Source organism: Dromaius novaehollandiae, chromosome 13 (genome assembly GCF_036370855.1).
Source record: "Dromaius novaehollandiae isolate bDroNov1 chromosome 13, bDroNov1.hap1, whole genome shotgun sequence".
Taxonomy (NCBI): domain Eukaryota; kingdom Metazoa; phylum Chordata; class Aves; order Casuariiformes; family Dromaiidae; genus Dromaius; species Dromaius novaehollandiae.
Genome location: NC_088110.1, coordinates 3287294 through 3300657, shown reverse-complemented (window position 1 = coordinate 3300657; position 13364 = coordinate 3287294). Strand labels below are relative to the sequence as shown.

At 50.0% G+C, this 13364-nt stretch overlaps 1 protein-coding gene across 1 annotated transcript in view; it reads left to right on the top strand.

The window, feature by feature from the left end:
- HYDIN (HYDIN axonemal central pair apparatus protein) overlaps nt 1-13364 on the top strand; it is a 171943-nt gene that overhangs the window by 77721 nt on the left and 80858 nt on the right. The window contains exon 18 of the mRNA XM_026107399.2: nt 12282-12520. Coding sequence (XP_025963184.2) covers nt 12282-12520 — 239 coding nt within the window. The remainder of the gene's footprint in view (nt 1-12281; nt 12521-13364) is intronic.

Below are 13364 nucleotides of genomic sequence, written 5' to 3'. Positions count from 1 at the left end.
TTTAAGGGTTGTATGTCTAAGAAATGCCAGCTGGGACTGACTGAGACGGAGGTACGGGTCTGCAGACTCTGTGGCATTGCAGAGCATCCCTGGAGACTAGCTGCAGAAAACGGCAGTTTAATTCAGAGCCTGCGTCGGCTGACGGGCTGCCTCGTAGCAGAAGCGCGGGGCTGCTTGCGGGGGGACCGGGGCGGATGCAGCTGGGACGGGGTTGTGCGCTGCGGCCGGGGTGGGGTCCCCGCTGCCCCTGCTCCTTGCACTCCATTTACTTGGCGCCTGGGGGCAGGTGGCTGCGTGAACTGATGCTCTTTCTGCCATCTCCCTGCAGCAGACACTGTTTTTCCTTGTCACTTTTTCAATGCGATGTCTTTTATGAACCCAGAGCGTTTGAAGCCATACTTTTCAGGCCTTTTCTGCCATCCTAACCATGGAAAGCAGGCGGGTTGTGGTGGGAGCCCGAGCTCCATCCTTGGCCCTGTTCTTCAATGAAATTCATGCCAGCTGCCTGCTGAGCAGAGCTGGAGGGGGCTTGTCTGTGCTAGACAGGCTGAGCCTCTGCGGCCGGTTAACCCGGAGCCGGCAGTACGGACGCAGGCTCGGCCACTGCTGTGGATAAAGCATCGGGCAGTGTGAGATCATGGGCTCGGCCTCCTGGGCTGAGGAGGAGAGGGGCTGAATTTCACTGTCCTCTTTGTTTTCCAGTTGTCTCCCTCCAGTTTCTGTGCGCAGGTGGATGAATGTAACCTCCCAGGGTAGTTTGCTCCAACTCCAGCACAAAAATCTGCTTTCCACCTCTGCAGAGAGAAAGCCACCCAGGGTGGGCTCCATGGGGTTTTAAATGTTGTTTTTTGTGTGCTGTTTTGTACAGCTTGTATCCATGACTGACCCACGGAGCCAGGCTTGGGTCCCGCTGTCCCAGTGTAATGCTGCCTTCCTGGCCCTGGGGCAGCTTGCAGTTTACCCCAGTGGGGCTTGCAGAGCTCTCGCATCTGCCTCTCCGTTGCCTCCGTGCCCTAACTTATGCGATTGGGTGATAAATCCTGCCCTGGTTCACTGCAATTTCTGCCAATACTGTGGCACATCAATAAATAGAACAAAGTGGTTCAGGGATGGTCCCTTCCCCTGTGCTGCAGATGAGCTCCGCTGATGCATAGTCCCCCTGCTCGGGCTCTGTGACCCCCCAGCAGTGATCATTTACCCCCACGGTCAGCATCTCAGCTTCTCAGGACGGCTCAGCCCAGGGGTTCATATCATGGAGATGCTCAGCAAAGCGGGTCCTGGGAACCTGCTTGATCAGTCATTTAGGCAGGGGCTCTTCAGACAGGGACTCTTCAACATTGTGGTGCTCAGCGTGTCTGATGGGAGCAGCGGTGCTGTGTGCGAGATGCAGTCAAGCTGCTCTTGCCCTCTGCAGCTGCCTACTTGGCTGTTTGCTGCCTCAGTTGGAGTTCTGCCTTTTGCTGAAAGCAGGTGCTGCTGCCTTAGGCTGCCTGGCAGTTTATTGGCAGGAAGAAGAGAGGACTGAATAACTTTGGAGCTAAAATTTCAGATGCTTTTGGGTGCCCAGGTGAACCTTACCTGTCCATGGGGAGCAGAAGTGGCTCAAGCTGTCCCTTAGCCTAGCTGGTGGGTGACTTTAGCGTCCTACACAAAAGTCTTGTGTCCTCTGAGATGCCGAAGCTGCTGCTTGGATTTTTTGTTCAGAGATTGCTGAGCAGTGAGCTGTGATTTCCTTGTCTCCCATTTGATGGCTAATCTTGAAACTTAGTGTATCTGTAGCTAGGCTTATAGATCACAGTCACACTTGAAAGAAAGAGGTATTGATTGAAATTTTCACAAGAGCATTGGATCAGCAATGTTATAATGCACTGAGTGGCAGCTCAACAAACTGAATGGGGTTAGATTAAGGGACGACAACAGGGCGAGTAAAAGCTAGGTGGTCTGGTTCAAAACTGAAAAGGAAAATGCTGTAATGTGGATGGCGGTGGCTCGCCCCCCCGCACCGGGTGAATTGCTGGGAGCAGCACTGAGCATCTCCGTGCCAGAAAGGTGTGCAGCTCTCCTGCAGCTGCGCAGTGGTGTCCTGGGGAGCTGGACAGCTTTCATAAGCTCATGTGAAAAGAAAAAAGAGAAAATCTTCAAAGCTGTGCATTGAGATCAGGCAGCTCTGGCCTTCTGCAGGGAATGGTTGTTGTGGGCCCTTCTCCAAAGTGGGTGCTGGCTGTGAAAAGCTAACAGCATGCAAGAACTGCCGTGGATCTGAGGTCTCGTCAGCGTCGTCCTCTTGTTGAGGCCTGGAGAAGCACAAGAGGAGCATGGAGAACTTCAATTAGAGGCTTAGCATGGGTTGCTGCATCACCTGGCTGGCAGGCAGATCATCTCTGTGCTAAAATACTAGTTTGAAAACATGAGAGTGTAAACTCCTTCGGTCTGTTTTTTTGCACGTGTGTGCGTGTACGCATACCTATAAGACACGCCGCGTTGGTGCATTGGCATGCAGGAAACTGGGTTCTGAGATGCGCTTCTCGGGAGTGATTGCACAGATTGGTTTCCCCTTCTGTCCTCTCTGCCTCCTGCTATTTGTCTTTTAATTGGATAAATTCTTCTTCTGAGCAGACCTTATTTCCACCGACTCCTATAAAGTTGCTACCGTTACCTTTTTAGATAGATCAGAGCAGCTCGATCTTGACTACAGAGCTGCAAACCATCCCTCAGTAGTGGCCTAAGGCTGAATGTTTATTCTCAGGGACAGGTCAGCCCTGGCCTGCCCGCGCGAACGTGCCAGAGTATCCTCTCTAGAGGTACTCCAAGGACTGAATGCACAAGGTCTTGGGGAGGAGGAGTAGGCAGTGGTCCTCATAGCGTATTTTATTCCTCACAAGACAATAGATATAAGCCCAAAATTTACATCTCTGCTGTCTTTAGTTGTTCCATATCCGGTGGTCTGATGGATGGGAGGCATTTTCTCCCTCGGGTACCCCCTATATAAGCTGGCTTCCCGGCAGAGTGTGGGTACCGAGGAAGGCAGGATCTGTGCACGCCAATGGGTCACGTTGTTTCCATCTGTCTGCGGTGGAGCCCCGGCCAGGCACCCCAAATAGGCCAGGTTGCTTCAGCAGGAGATACTTAGAGATTCCTGAAAGATGAAGCTTTGCATCTGCCCTGATGGGAGAGGATTGCCTTGTGTGAGTGTGCTGCATGTAGGTTAAAAAGAGGTGGATCTTGCACCTCCCTAAATGAAAAGTCTTTGTAGCACCTGGGTTCACAAGCATGCTTCCCCAAAACCTAGCAAGAGCCTCTTATATCTTCCGAAGCTTACCGGCGGTGTTAGGAGTGTGACAGGTTACCTCTAGCAGCAAAGGGACCAGGCAGTCGCCAGCACTGAGGGCAGTCCTGAAGCGATTCAGTCTTGGCAGCACCTGGGATTTGCCCCAGCCGTTTCCATACTTGCTGCTTTCCCTGGAGTGCCCAGAGCAAAGAGAAAGGGGCACCGGGCTGGAGTTAACCCTGTGATCCCTAGGAAGCAAGCTTAAAGCTTTCTGCAAATGAGTTGGAGCTCCTGATTTATCCACAAAACAAAAGCCCTCGTGCTTCCCGTTGCCCCGCAGGATGGAGGCAGAGCTGCTGAGGCTGTTTGCTGTGCTTCAAACAGCTCGCTGCCAGGAGAACAGGGCTCTTGCCGCCAGCTGCTGAGGGAGAATTTTGCAAAGTGCGTGTACTTTTGCAGTCGACCCGTGACTCCCTGGAAATGTTGACAGTGTCAATGAATAAAAGAAAGGAACTTGCGTAAAAATATAGGGGATGGGAGGGAAGAGCGGTGCGGGATGGGGAAGCGGTGCGCTGCTTCTGCACGAGACTGCAGCCTGCGCTGATGATGCGCCAGAAGCCAGATGAAACCAATAAACCAAGTTTCCTCCTGCAAAACGAATCCCAGCCGAAAAGCCGCTTGGAGCCAGGCTGGCGTTGCCCTCAGGTGTGATGCTGAGCTCCGCGGCTCCCTCCGACCAGCCGGGAAGCCAGGCTCGAATGGCACCGGCCGCGTTTAGCAGAACTTGGATTGCACCGAACGCTTTGGTTTTTTCTTGAGTAAAATGCATGTTTGTTTGGGAAATACCATCAGTTTAGGGGGGCTTTGGCTAAGAGGAGAAGCTGCCAGCAGTACAGCAAACACGTGATTAGGCAGGGTTACAGGCAGGTGGGAAATAGCCCAGACAAAGTAAGAACATGTGCAATGCTCATGTTAAATGTAGAGATATTGGAAGTGTGGCTGGCCTGAGATGAGAAGTCTGCCCAGCACAGTGCAGCTGTAGCAACCCCGTCCTGATGCTGTCTGCGCTGGGCCTCTCTGTGTCCTGTCCGTGCCGCGCCGGTGCCGAGCCTGCACGCTGCCGCGTGCCCGGCAGGGCTGCTCTGCAGCCTGGAGGAGTGAGCGGAGCCCTGACCCTGGCAGAGCAGCAGTTATAACCCTGCAGTTTAGGATGTTAGAGATGTCAGCTGGCTCAAGCTCCTTGTTTCGGCAGGACAGTTTGGCATCGGTGGCATGGGGAGAGGGATCACGGGACGGTTTCCCTCCCTTGTCCATAATGCTGCTGATAGCAGCTGCTGGCTGATTTAGTTAGCACATAGCAATTGAGCATCCAAAGGAAAGCTGGAGTGGCAAATTGCTAAGCATAAGACAGCGACAGGAAGGGCTGAATTGGTGCAGTTCACAGGCAATAAATTCAGCTTCTCCTACCCTGGCTTCTCAAGGCCATAGGGACAGCCATGGGGCTTTTCTTTGGGTTCAAAATAGAGCACAGGGCATCATAATCTAGTTCTCTGTTTGCTTATCGCTCCCTGCTTGCCAGGTTATCTGCAGGTCTGTGCCCCATGGGACCAGTGCGTCAACCCATCCTCATCCGTCGAATCCTGTACCTGTCTGATGGTGATCTTATCAGCTGCCAGACAGCCTGGCCTTTTAAAAAGAGTCCTCTGGATCCAGCAAGGGGGAGGATTATCTTTCTTTTTTTCTTTTTTTTTTTCTTCCCCCTTGGATAAAAATGCTGGAGGAATAGGCAACATGAAGGAGTTATTGCAGCTTTGCTGGTGGAATGATGTGACCTGCTGAAAAAGGTGGCTGTTTCTCCTCCTTTCTGCCCCTGTCATCTTCTTTTCCTGCTTCCTTAAGTGTCTGATGATTTTGCTGTATTGACAAGTGCAAAACAGTTGCATCAATTAATGGAAGTGTTAGCTCTCACTGCGGAGAGGTGGGTTAGAAAAGAGTCTCTCTGATCATTTCCTGCTTGTTTTTTGTGTCTCTGTCTTCTCAGGGATCTTTTAGTCAGTTATTAATCGTGACATCTCTTGGCATCATGGAAGGTGATTGTACCTCACGCCTGCGTGGTCAGAAAAGACCGGCCTAGCATGTAATTCGTTAATCAGCGGAAGCTTTCTGCTGCCTGTGTAACCACCATTCTGGGTCTATTATGAGCCACTGTGGGGTGGCAAACGCTGGCTTCGTGACGCCTTGTAATTGGGGAGGAGAGAGAAAACCTTTCTTGGGATTTCCTCTGCTAATGATGGTGCTTTGCTTCCTAATTTGGAGTCTTATCTCCTTGATTTGGCCACTTGAGGACGTTCCAGCACTCGCCTAGCTGTGCTTTGAAGCCATCTGATGAGCAGGTTGGGCCAGAAGCCACCTCTGAAGGAGACATGTCCATCTGGAGAGTCGATGGCAAGGAGACCCCCTTCCATGCTCCCAGGGACGAACTGCCTGGAGATCCAGCTGGAGTTGATGTTGCAGAAGAGACCGAGTTTTGCTCATTTAAAGAGGAGGGAAAAAAGGCCATAACTAGTTAGCTTTTAACTGGGGTTCACTGGAACAAAATCACTGATGTTTCAGAGCAGCATATAAAGGCTTCTAGTCAAATTCAGAGCAAGCAAGGAGAGAACATGCAGTTCCTAGTCACATACTTGCTTCTCTCCTCATTAGTGCGGCAGTTGTTTCATTTACTAATTCACTGCTTATTATCTGAAGGTTTTCCCATGATTCCCTCTATTAAAGAAACGGCCATATGGATAGACAGCAAAACACAGAGATAAACTTAAAAACAGTGCAGATAAATGGATGCTGCTTTAGTGATTGTGCTACATGTTCTGCTTGATCGAAGATTTTGTTATCGTCTGGGCGAATTGTGCAGGCTGTGGGGAGGGAAGGCTTTGAAGAGCGTCCGCATTGTTCTTAGCTCTCTCCAACTGCTATCGCTGAAGTTGGAACAGACTTGCATTGGCAAGTGAGTTGTTTGTAAATGTACTGTAAATTACTCCTTTCTTTTTTTTTCCCCAAGCGTCTGAATAATTAGCCAGCTCGTCAGAGTTTGTTCTTAGTGCAACAGAGGCAGACAGGGCCATGCCCTTCAAAGTTTTGCAAAGATATCTGCAGTGCTGTTCGGAAATGCGTGTTAAATTGGCTTTCCAGGGTATGGGCAGCCCTGGCCTGAGCCCTGAAGTATGTGATCTCTTACAGGGTTTGGAAGATATGATCGTAGGCTTAACTCTTTCCAGGGCTGTCACAGCAGAGCCTCATGATGCAGGATGCTCTGAAAACTCACCTTTAGATTTAGCCTTTTTGTCCAGCTTTTGAAGGTTGTGTTTTTCTAGTAAGGCAGTACCAATTTGCTGAATTATGCCCCGCTTGGGATCCAGTCTTGCCATAGCAGGAGGGAATGGTTCTGGGTGGTGAACCGTGCCTGGAGACACGCAGCATCAGTCACGAGCAGGGGTCAAAGCCAGGAACTTCCAGTCTCATGCAGGAAAAATATCATGAAGTACATGGACGAAGGTTTTGCCACAGGGACTGCCCTTCCCGGTCACAGCAGTGGGCAGCCCAGCCTGGTAACCTGTCTCCTGGCAGTCGGTTTTACCAAAACCTGCCGAGGAAGGTGGAAGGCTGTATCCTTCCCAGGGTACGTGTAGCATAGGCTTAGGGCCAAGGACTTGTAGCTTTTTGAAGGGGGAGCAGAGATTTGGAGGAGGAAACATTGTAAAAGGTGCACAAAACCTGGCCACAGGGAGAAGTTTTTATCACATGAGACAGCAGGTATCTCATTAGATGAATTCATGCCCCTTCAGAAATGCTGCAATGCTTCCAGTAATGGAAGAGATTGTTATTCTGCTCACCTAAGGAAGCTAGTGACTGTCAGTCTTTCCTGCACCCATTGGCCACTATCAGCCAAATTAAAGGGTCGAAGTCTTAAAGGTAACTATGTCCCTATAAGTGAGAGTGACTCAGATGAATGCTTTTCTCAAAGGAAAGACAGGAAGAGTTTGATTATTAAATGCTCTGCATGGCGGCAGCCAGCCGAGCTGTACTTGCTGGCTAACCAGAGCGTGTGCAGCACCAGCACAGCCACCGCACGCGTCTTCCCTGTCCAGTGGGAAGAGCAGGCAGGATCTGGAGGGCGAGACACACAGCCTATGTATGATTCTCATGTTCTCTGGGACCACGGGGAATTCACTTCCCTTTTCTGCCTCCCATTCACCTGCTTCCAGTGAGCAGAATACTGCTCCAAGGAGCCGGAGAGGCTTTCCTGCAGCATAGCTGTAAGGAGCTGTGGCAGTGGAAGGTGCTCTCTGCTGCAGATCTAACATGGTATGATGGTTCCTTCTGCCGTTTTTCCCTTGGTGGACTTGAGAAGATCCATTTGAGTCAGCAATACCTGTTCTGCAGTGTCCTTCCTGGCTCAGCTCTGTCATTCCAGTGCAGATAGCTACAAGCCACCACCCCATTACTGTGGCATTTCTAAAATTTTGGAGACAAACTCCTGAATTTGATTTTTGAGTGGAGTAAGCCATTTCCTTTTTGCATTAGATGTCTCCAGTTTTAGAAAGATGATATTCCTGGTTAAAATTCTGGGGCTTTATATGATGGAAAAACATGGTATATACAACTATATGTATGCAGGGATTCTTTCAACAGCACCTCACCTGTTACCTAGACAATACTGAGTTCCTGGAGGCCCTGATTCAGGGTTGTTCTCTTTATGTACCTGTAGCCAGAAAGCAAAACCACTGAGGTTTTCTTGGCAGTTCCCCTGCCTGGCTGAGATCCTGTTTGGCCCTGATCAAACATCAGCCTTGTCAGTTGACTGGTCTTAAAGAATGGCTGGTGGAAGGGATGGTCTTGCAGGACTACTCTGGAGCTGCCCATCTGCTCAAAGTGCTTGTGGTTTTTTAGCAGGTTTATTTAGCAGGTACTGTTATCCGCATGGTTTGAATTCTTGGCTCTGCCTCTGGGGCCCTGAGAGAGGCTCCAGTGTCTCCCCTTGGGATTACTGAAACAACTGGGTCAGAGCTGTGCGTGCAACTGGTGTAGGATGGGAATTTATTCCCTCTTCATTTGCAGCCTCTGCAAGGAACGATGGGTCAGCTTGACACAATGTGAATGCTCTGTCACTAGACATACGGCTTGGTAAGAAATACAGCTGCATTTTGACTATTGAGTTCTGCTTCCTCTTTCGCTTGTGCAAGGCTAGAATGACCAGATGCTTTTAATTAACAAGCTTTAAGCAGCTTCAAGAGAAGCGAGTATGGTGGCTCCCCAGTCATTCCTTAAGGGCTGCCATCCATCTCAGAGATTCATGGTGGTGTTTATTATAACCAGATTTTGTCAGCTTTTATTCGCAATGGAAATCTGTCCTGGGAGCAGCTAATGATCTCTATGTTGAGTTTCTTGATTAAATGATTTATCCCAACCGTTGACTAGCACTCAGTGGCTCTGATGCCCAGCGAAGCAAGCTCCTACAGAGACAAAACTAGCCACCATCTTTGTCTATTCTGTGCATACAGCTATTGCATCATTTCACGGAGCGTTCGGGGATAAGCAAGTAGCAGGGATGTTATCAGAAGTCAGATATTACTGGGTCTCCGAAGTGGTGTTTTTTCATAGACCAATTGCCTCCATGCCCTTTACAGAGGAAGGAGGCTTTTTTTTAATCCTCTCTTCAGCTAGAGGATCCGAGGTATGGCAAAGCTCCCGGTCTTGCAGCAGAGCCCAGGTTCTCGGTCCAGTCCCAATACGGAGCCAGCTGCCTTATGCCTGAATAGCTGAGCACCGTTGGTGTTGCATTCCCCCATGTGCAGTCATGTGCAGGTAGTTTGCCACTCTCTGCACACACTTAGCCTCAATCCTGTGCAAGAGCCATCCTTACAGAGGATACGTGGTGACTTGTGCCACTTTTTTTTGTGAGCAGTTGAAGACTCACCTGGAGGGATGTAGGGAGTCCAGCAGTGAAACCCACTGTGTCCCCAGGTGGTCAGGTCATGACAGTCCCCTGACCAAATGGTGGTGGCCTTCACTCAACCTCTACAGTCCATATAGCAGGAAAAGGAGCTGGTGACCTCCTCCAGCTTCAGGAGATTTCCTATCTCTGGGACACAGCCTGGATCAATGTTGGCAGAGCTGACCCAGAAACCTGAGCAAATCTGGCCTGGCAGAACCTCTTGGTCCCGGCAGGTCTCGGTTCAGCGATACATTGTGCTGTCCCTTGGACCCACACCAAATGCTGACCAAAGGAATGAGGACAGGATGCAGGTGTTACTCCTCCAGTCTCAACTGTTGGCCTGCCAGGGCACAGTGGGTCTGCACTGGATAACACTAGGGAATTCAAACTCCATCTAGACAGCCTATCATTATTCCTCTGTGATAGTTTCTTGGGTACAATTTACTGCCCGGCTCATTGCCAGGCTTTGATAAATTAGCTTTGTCAGATAGCAGACTTGCAGATTCACCTCTGGAGCAAAGCTATCAGGTCTCCTTTTCAAGTTAGCTACCCTATGTCAGCATGAATCAGAGGAAAAGTTGTACGCTAATGTCAGTGAAAATCTAACACCCACTGGCTTGGGTATGAATGTGCTCTCTGGAGAGCCTTTGGCTGATTGCAACCCAGTGGATCCCTCTAGTCTAATGATCAGCTCCACAAGGAAAGCAGGAAAAATGGAGGAAGGTTGGCGAGACGATGTGTGGTTAGGTCAGTCTTTTCTACCTGCTTGTGGTTGTGTGCGTCATTGCTTGGTTATCACCTTTGGGATGAGAGTGCATTTGGTGGTGACTTTTTGATGGAGTTTCAGGAGATCCAGTGTGGTAACCGTAGTCTCTCTGGGCGAGCAGGGAAAGTGGGGCTGCAGCTCTGCTGATGAGTTTTGCTCCATTTGCTGTCTTCAGATCTAGCTGCATGCCCTCTGTGTTCAGACTGCTTTTCAAGCACTGCTGCTTCTCCCTACCCGAGGCCAAGAAACATCATGGGTGCAGAAAACAAAATGGTAACTAGTCAGACCTCAAAGGGAATTTAAGAACATTCCCTGAGGGACTATGAGATCCCAAACCAGAAGAATGGAGAATACGTTGCAGCTAATAATGAATGTGAAAAGTGTAGGAGTAAAAAAGGGCCGGTGGTTAGCTTGTACCTAGCCTACTTTTCATGGAGAAGCAAGGCGTTTTTTAAGAGATTATCATCCTACAGCTCTGAAGAAAAAAATAAATGGAGCTGACCGAGTTTATTCATTTTGCCAGTATGATGTACCTGGAATAATTTTGATGCCTTCGGCATGTTCCATCTGGGACCCGCATGGGCAGACCTGGCCTGCTGCTGTGCGGGGCGCAGTCGGGCCCTGGGGAAGGAGTTAGCGCAGCTGGGCGCCTACACGCGGGGCCGGGACCCTGAACGCAGTACGTTATCGCTTCTCTGGCCTCCAGCTAGTCTTACCTTAGTCGTTAGCAGGGGTCGGTTGAGGGGTTATTCAAAATGTTTTTCCTGACTTTGAAGCGCTGCTTTGTTTCCTGATACTCTTCTGCCTTGGGCTGGCCGGCGTCCTGTTCGAGCTCGGTGCCACCAGCCTGACGGGTGGCAACTCAGGCTATTTTCACTTGAATCGAGCAGCTTCTTGGATCATGTCAGGCCTCCGAGCACATCCTCACTTTTCGTTAAAAAAGAAAGAAAAGCAAAAATGTTCTCTTTTACAATACTCTGGTATTTTGGGTGTGCTTGGGGGGGGTAGGGGTAGGGCTTCGACAACATGCAGTCCTGGGCGGGGGTACGTGTACCACCAACACCACTGCAGCTGCTGCAAAGCTGTACGTGGCCCAGCCCAGCGCTGCCAGTCTCAGCAGTGGTACCCTTGGACATGGTTTGTGATCCTCCCTCTTCCACATTATCCACAGCAGAAATGATAAATCTGCAAGCAAACAGGAACTGAGATTTAGTCTCTCAGCTGCTGAGGGATGTGTGAACTTGGCCGCCCTTCGTGCGGGAGCTGGAGGGTGTTGGTGCTGCAGAGGGACTTTGCAGCCATCTTTCCCTTTGAAAGTATCAGTCTGCAGTTGGCAGACTGGAATGACCAGCCCATCCTTTTTTGCTCATGTGAGGTCTGCAGATACTTACAGAGGCAACCATGGTCGTCAGGGATTCCCCTGCCTTCCACCTGTAACACATATAGAGCTGGCCAGGGACCGTTGTGTGCGTTTCTCTTGTATGCTGCAAGCTTGCTCCCTGTGAATGTGGCTTTGGGTGAGCTGGGGTCCGGTGCCCTTATTGCCCCATCTGTAGAGGAAGGTCCATGGGAAACCAGAGGAAGGGAACATTTGGGAAGCCCAGGCCATGCCCACAAGTCACACATCTTGTGTTCAGTTTTCCTTCTGCTTCCAGTGGGATAGTAAAGAAGTAAATGTTTATGGCTGAATTTTCCAAAGCCTAGGGCACTGGGGCAGCAGCAGCTGATGATCAGCGGGAACTGGGTGCTTCAGTCCTTCAGGCGCTGTTGAGAAACACTGCCTAACTCTTGAGAAAGAAGGCTTTGGAGTTGGGATTTTGATCAACTGGTTTTGCAGAGTTATTCTTCAGGATCACAGCAGTATCTCTCAGCCATGCGGTCGCCACCATGGGATTTGAGCAGTCCCGGCTTCCTCTGTCCTCGAGCCTTTATGCAAACCCAGCCATTGTCACTAAGCCAGGAGAAACAAAGCAGGCTCCCTTGGTGCGTACTCCAAAAGAGAGGCTGGAGGGGAAATAACCACCTCCTGAGGATGAACATACCTGAGGCTGGCCAAAACTGGGTTAATGAAGTGAGTCTGCTAAAGAACAGGGGGGAAATATAGCTTACAGAAGATTTCAGAGAGTTGCTGTTTCTAGACACCACTGCAACAGCTTGGATTTAGCAATACTAACCCTTTATGCTTTTTATCCTCGTATCTTTCAGTCCTTCCTCTGTGGTTCCCTTCATAAGCTGGTATTTGGATTGCATTACAGGCTGGCAAATGCTCGCGCTGGAGGATCGAACCCAGTGAAGGAGTGGTTCCCCCTGAGACCGAGGTGTCTGTGAGTCTCATAGCCAACTTGGACGATACAGAGAAATTCAAGGACAAGGTGAACTTGTTCATAGAGCACAACAGCACCTGCGAGATCCCGGTCCAGGCTGTCGGTATTGGCACCACGATCGTCACTGACAAACCCTTTGCTCCAGAGCTCAACCTGGGGCCCCACTTCAGGTAGGACATCTCTCGGCTCTCGCCCCTCCCGTGTGCTTAGCAAGGAGAAGTTTTGCTGTAGTCCTTCAGACTAGTTCTCCTACAGTACTCAAGGCCCTGGCTCCATTTTACTGAAACAAAAGCCACAGGAATTCCTTTAAAAACATTTTGTGGCCGTTTCAGAGTCATTAAACACTCACCCTCAAAAGCTACCAAATGGAAACCAGTTGCTAAATTGTCACCAGTTTGCACTCGGTTATAATACATTTATTTCCTCACTTTATCAAATAAGGATTTGGAGCAAAACAGCAGGTCCAGGAAGCCTCTGGCTGCAAAATACTGCATTACAAATATAAACATATTTCCCTTCACCATAATGTTGCTTGCTTTTTCACTCACCGTGGAGCATCATTTCAGAACAGCAGAAAACCTGGCAGTAGCTTGTTAGCGACTCCTCGACTAGATTAATGATGCTGCTTTTTTCCCCTCTGCCCAGGAGTCCTGGAGGAGCAACTGAATTTGTTTTTGCCCTGTATCATCCCTCAGTTCACTTGTCTTTCCTGGCTCCCCTGCTGGGCTTCTCTTTATTAGACCTAGTCGCTCTTTCCTCGTTTCTGCTCTCTGGTTTCCTCATCGTCTCCTCCGTCAAAGCCACACTGGCCCGGGGTTCAGGCTGGCAGGAGAAATGCACTGCCCTTGGCCTGGGCACGAGATCGTGGCTGCAAAGACCAGCTTTGAAAGCGAGAGGAGGAAAGTCCACTGGCTCGGGCTGTTGGGTGGCATAAATCGAGAGTCTTCATTGAAAGAACTTAGCTCTAAGGAGAGGGTTCAATGATCAAAGCACACGTGCCCAAAACCAAGGATC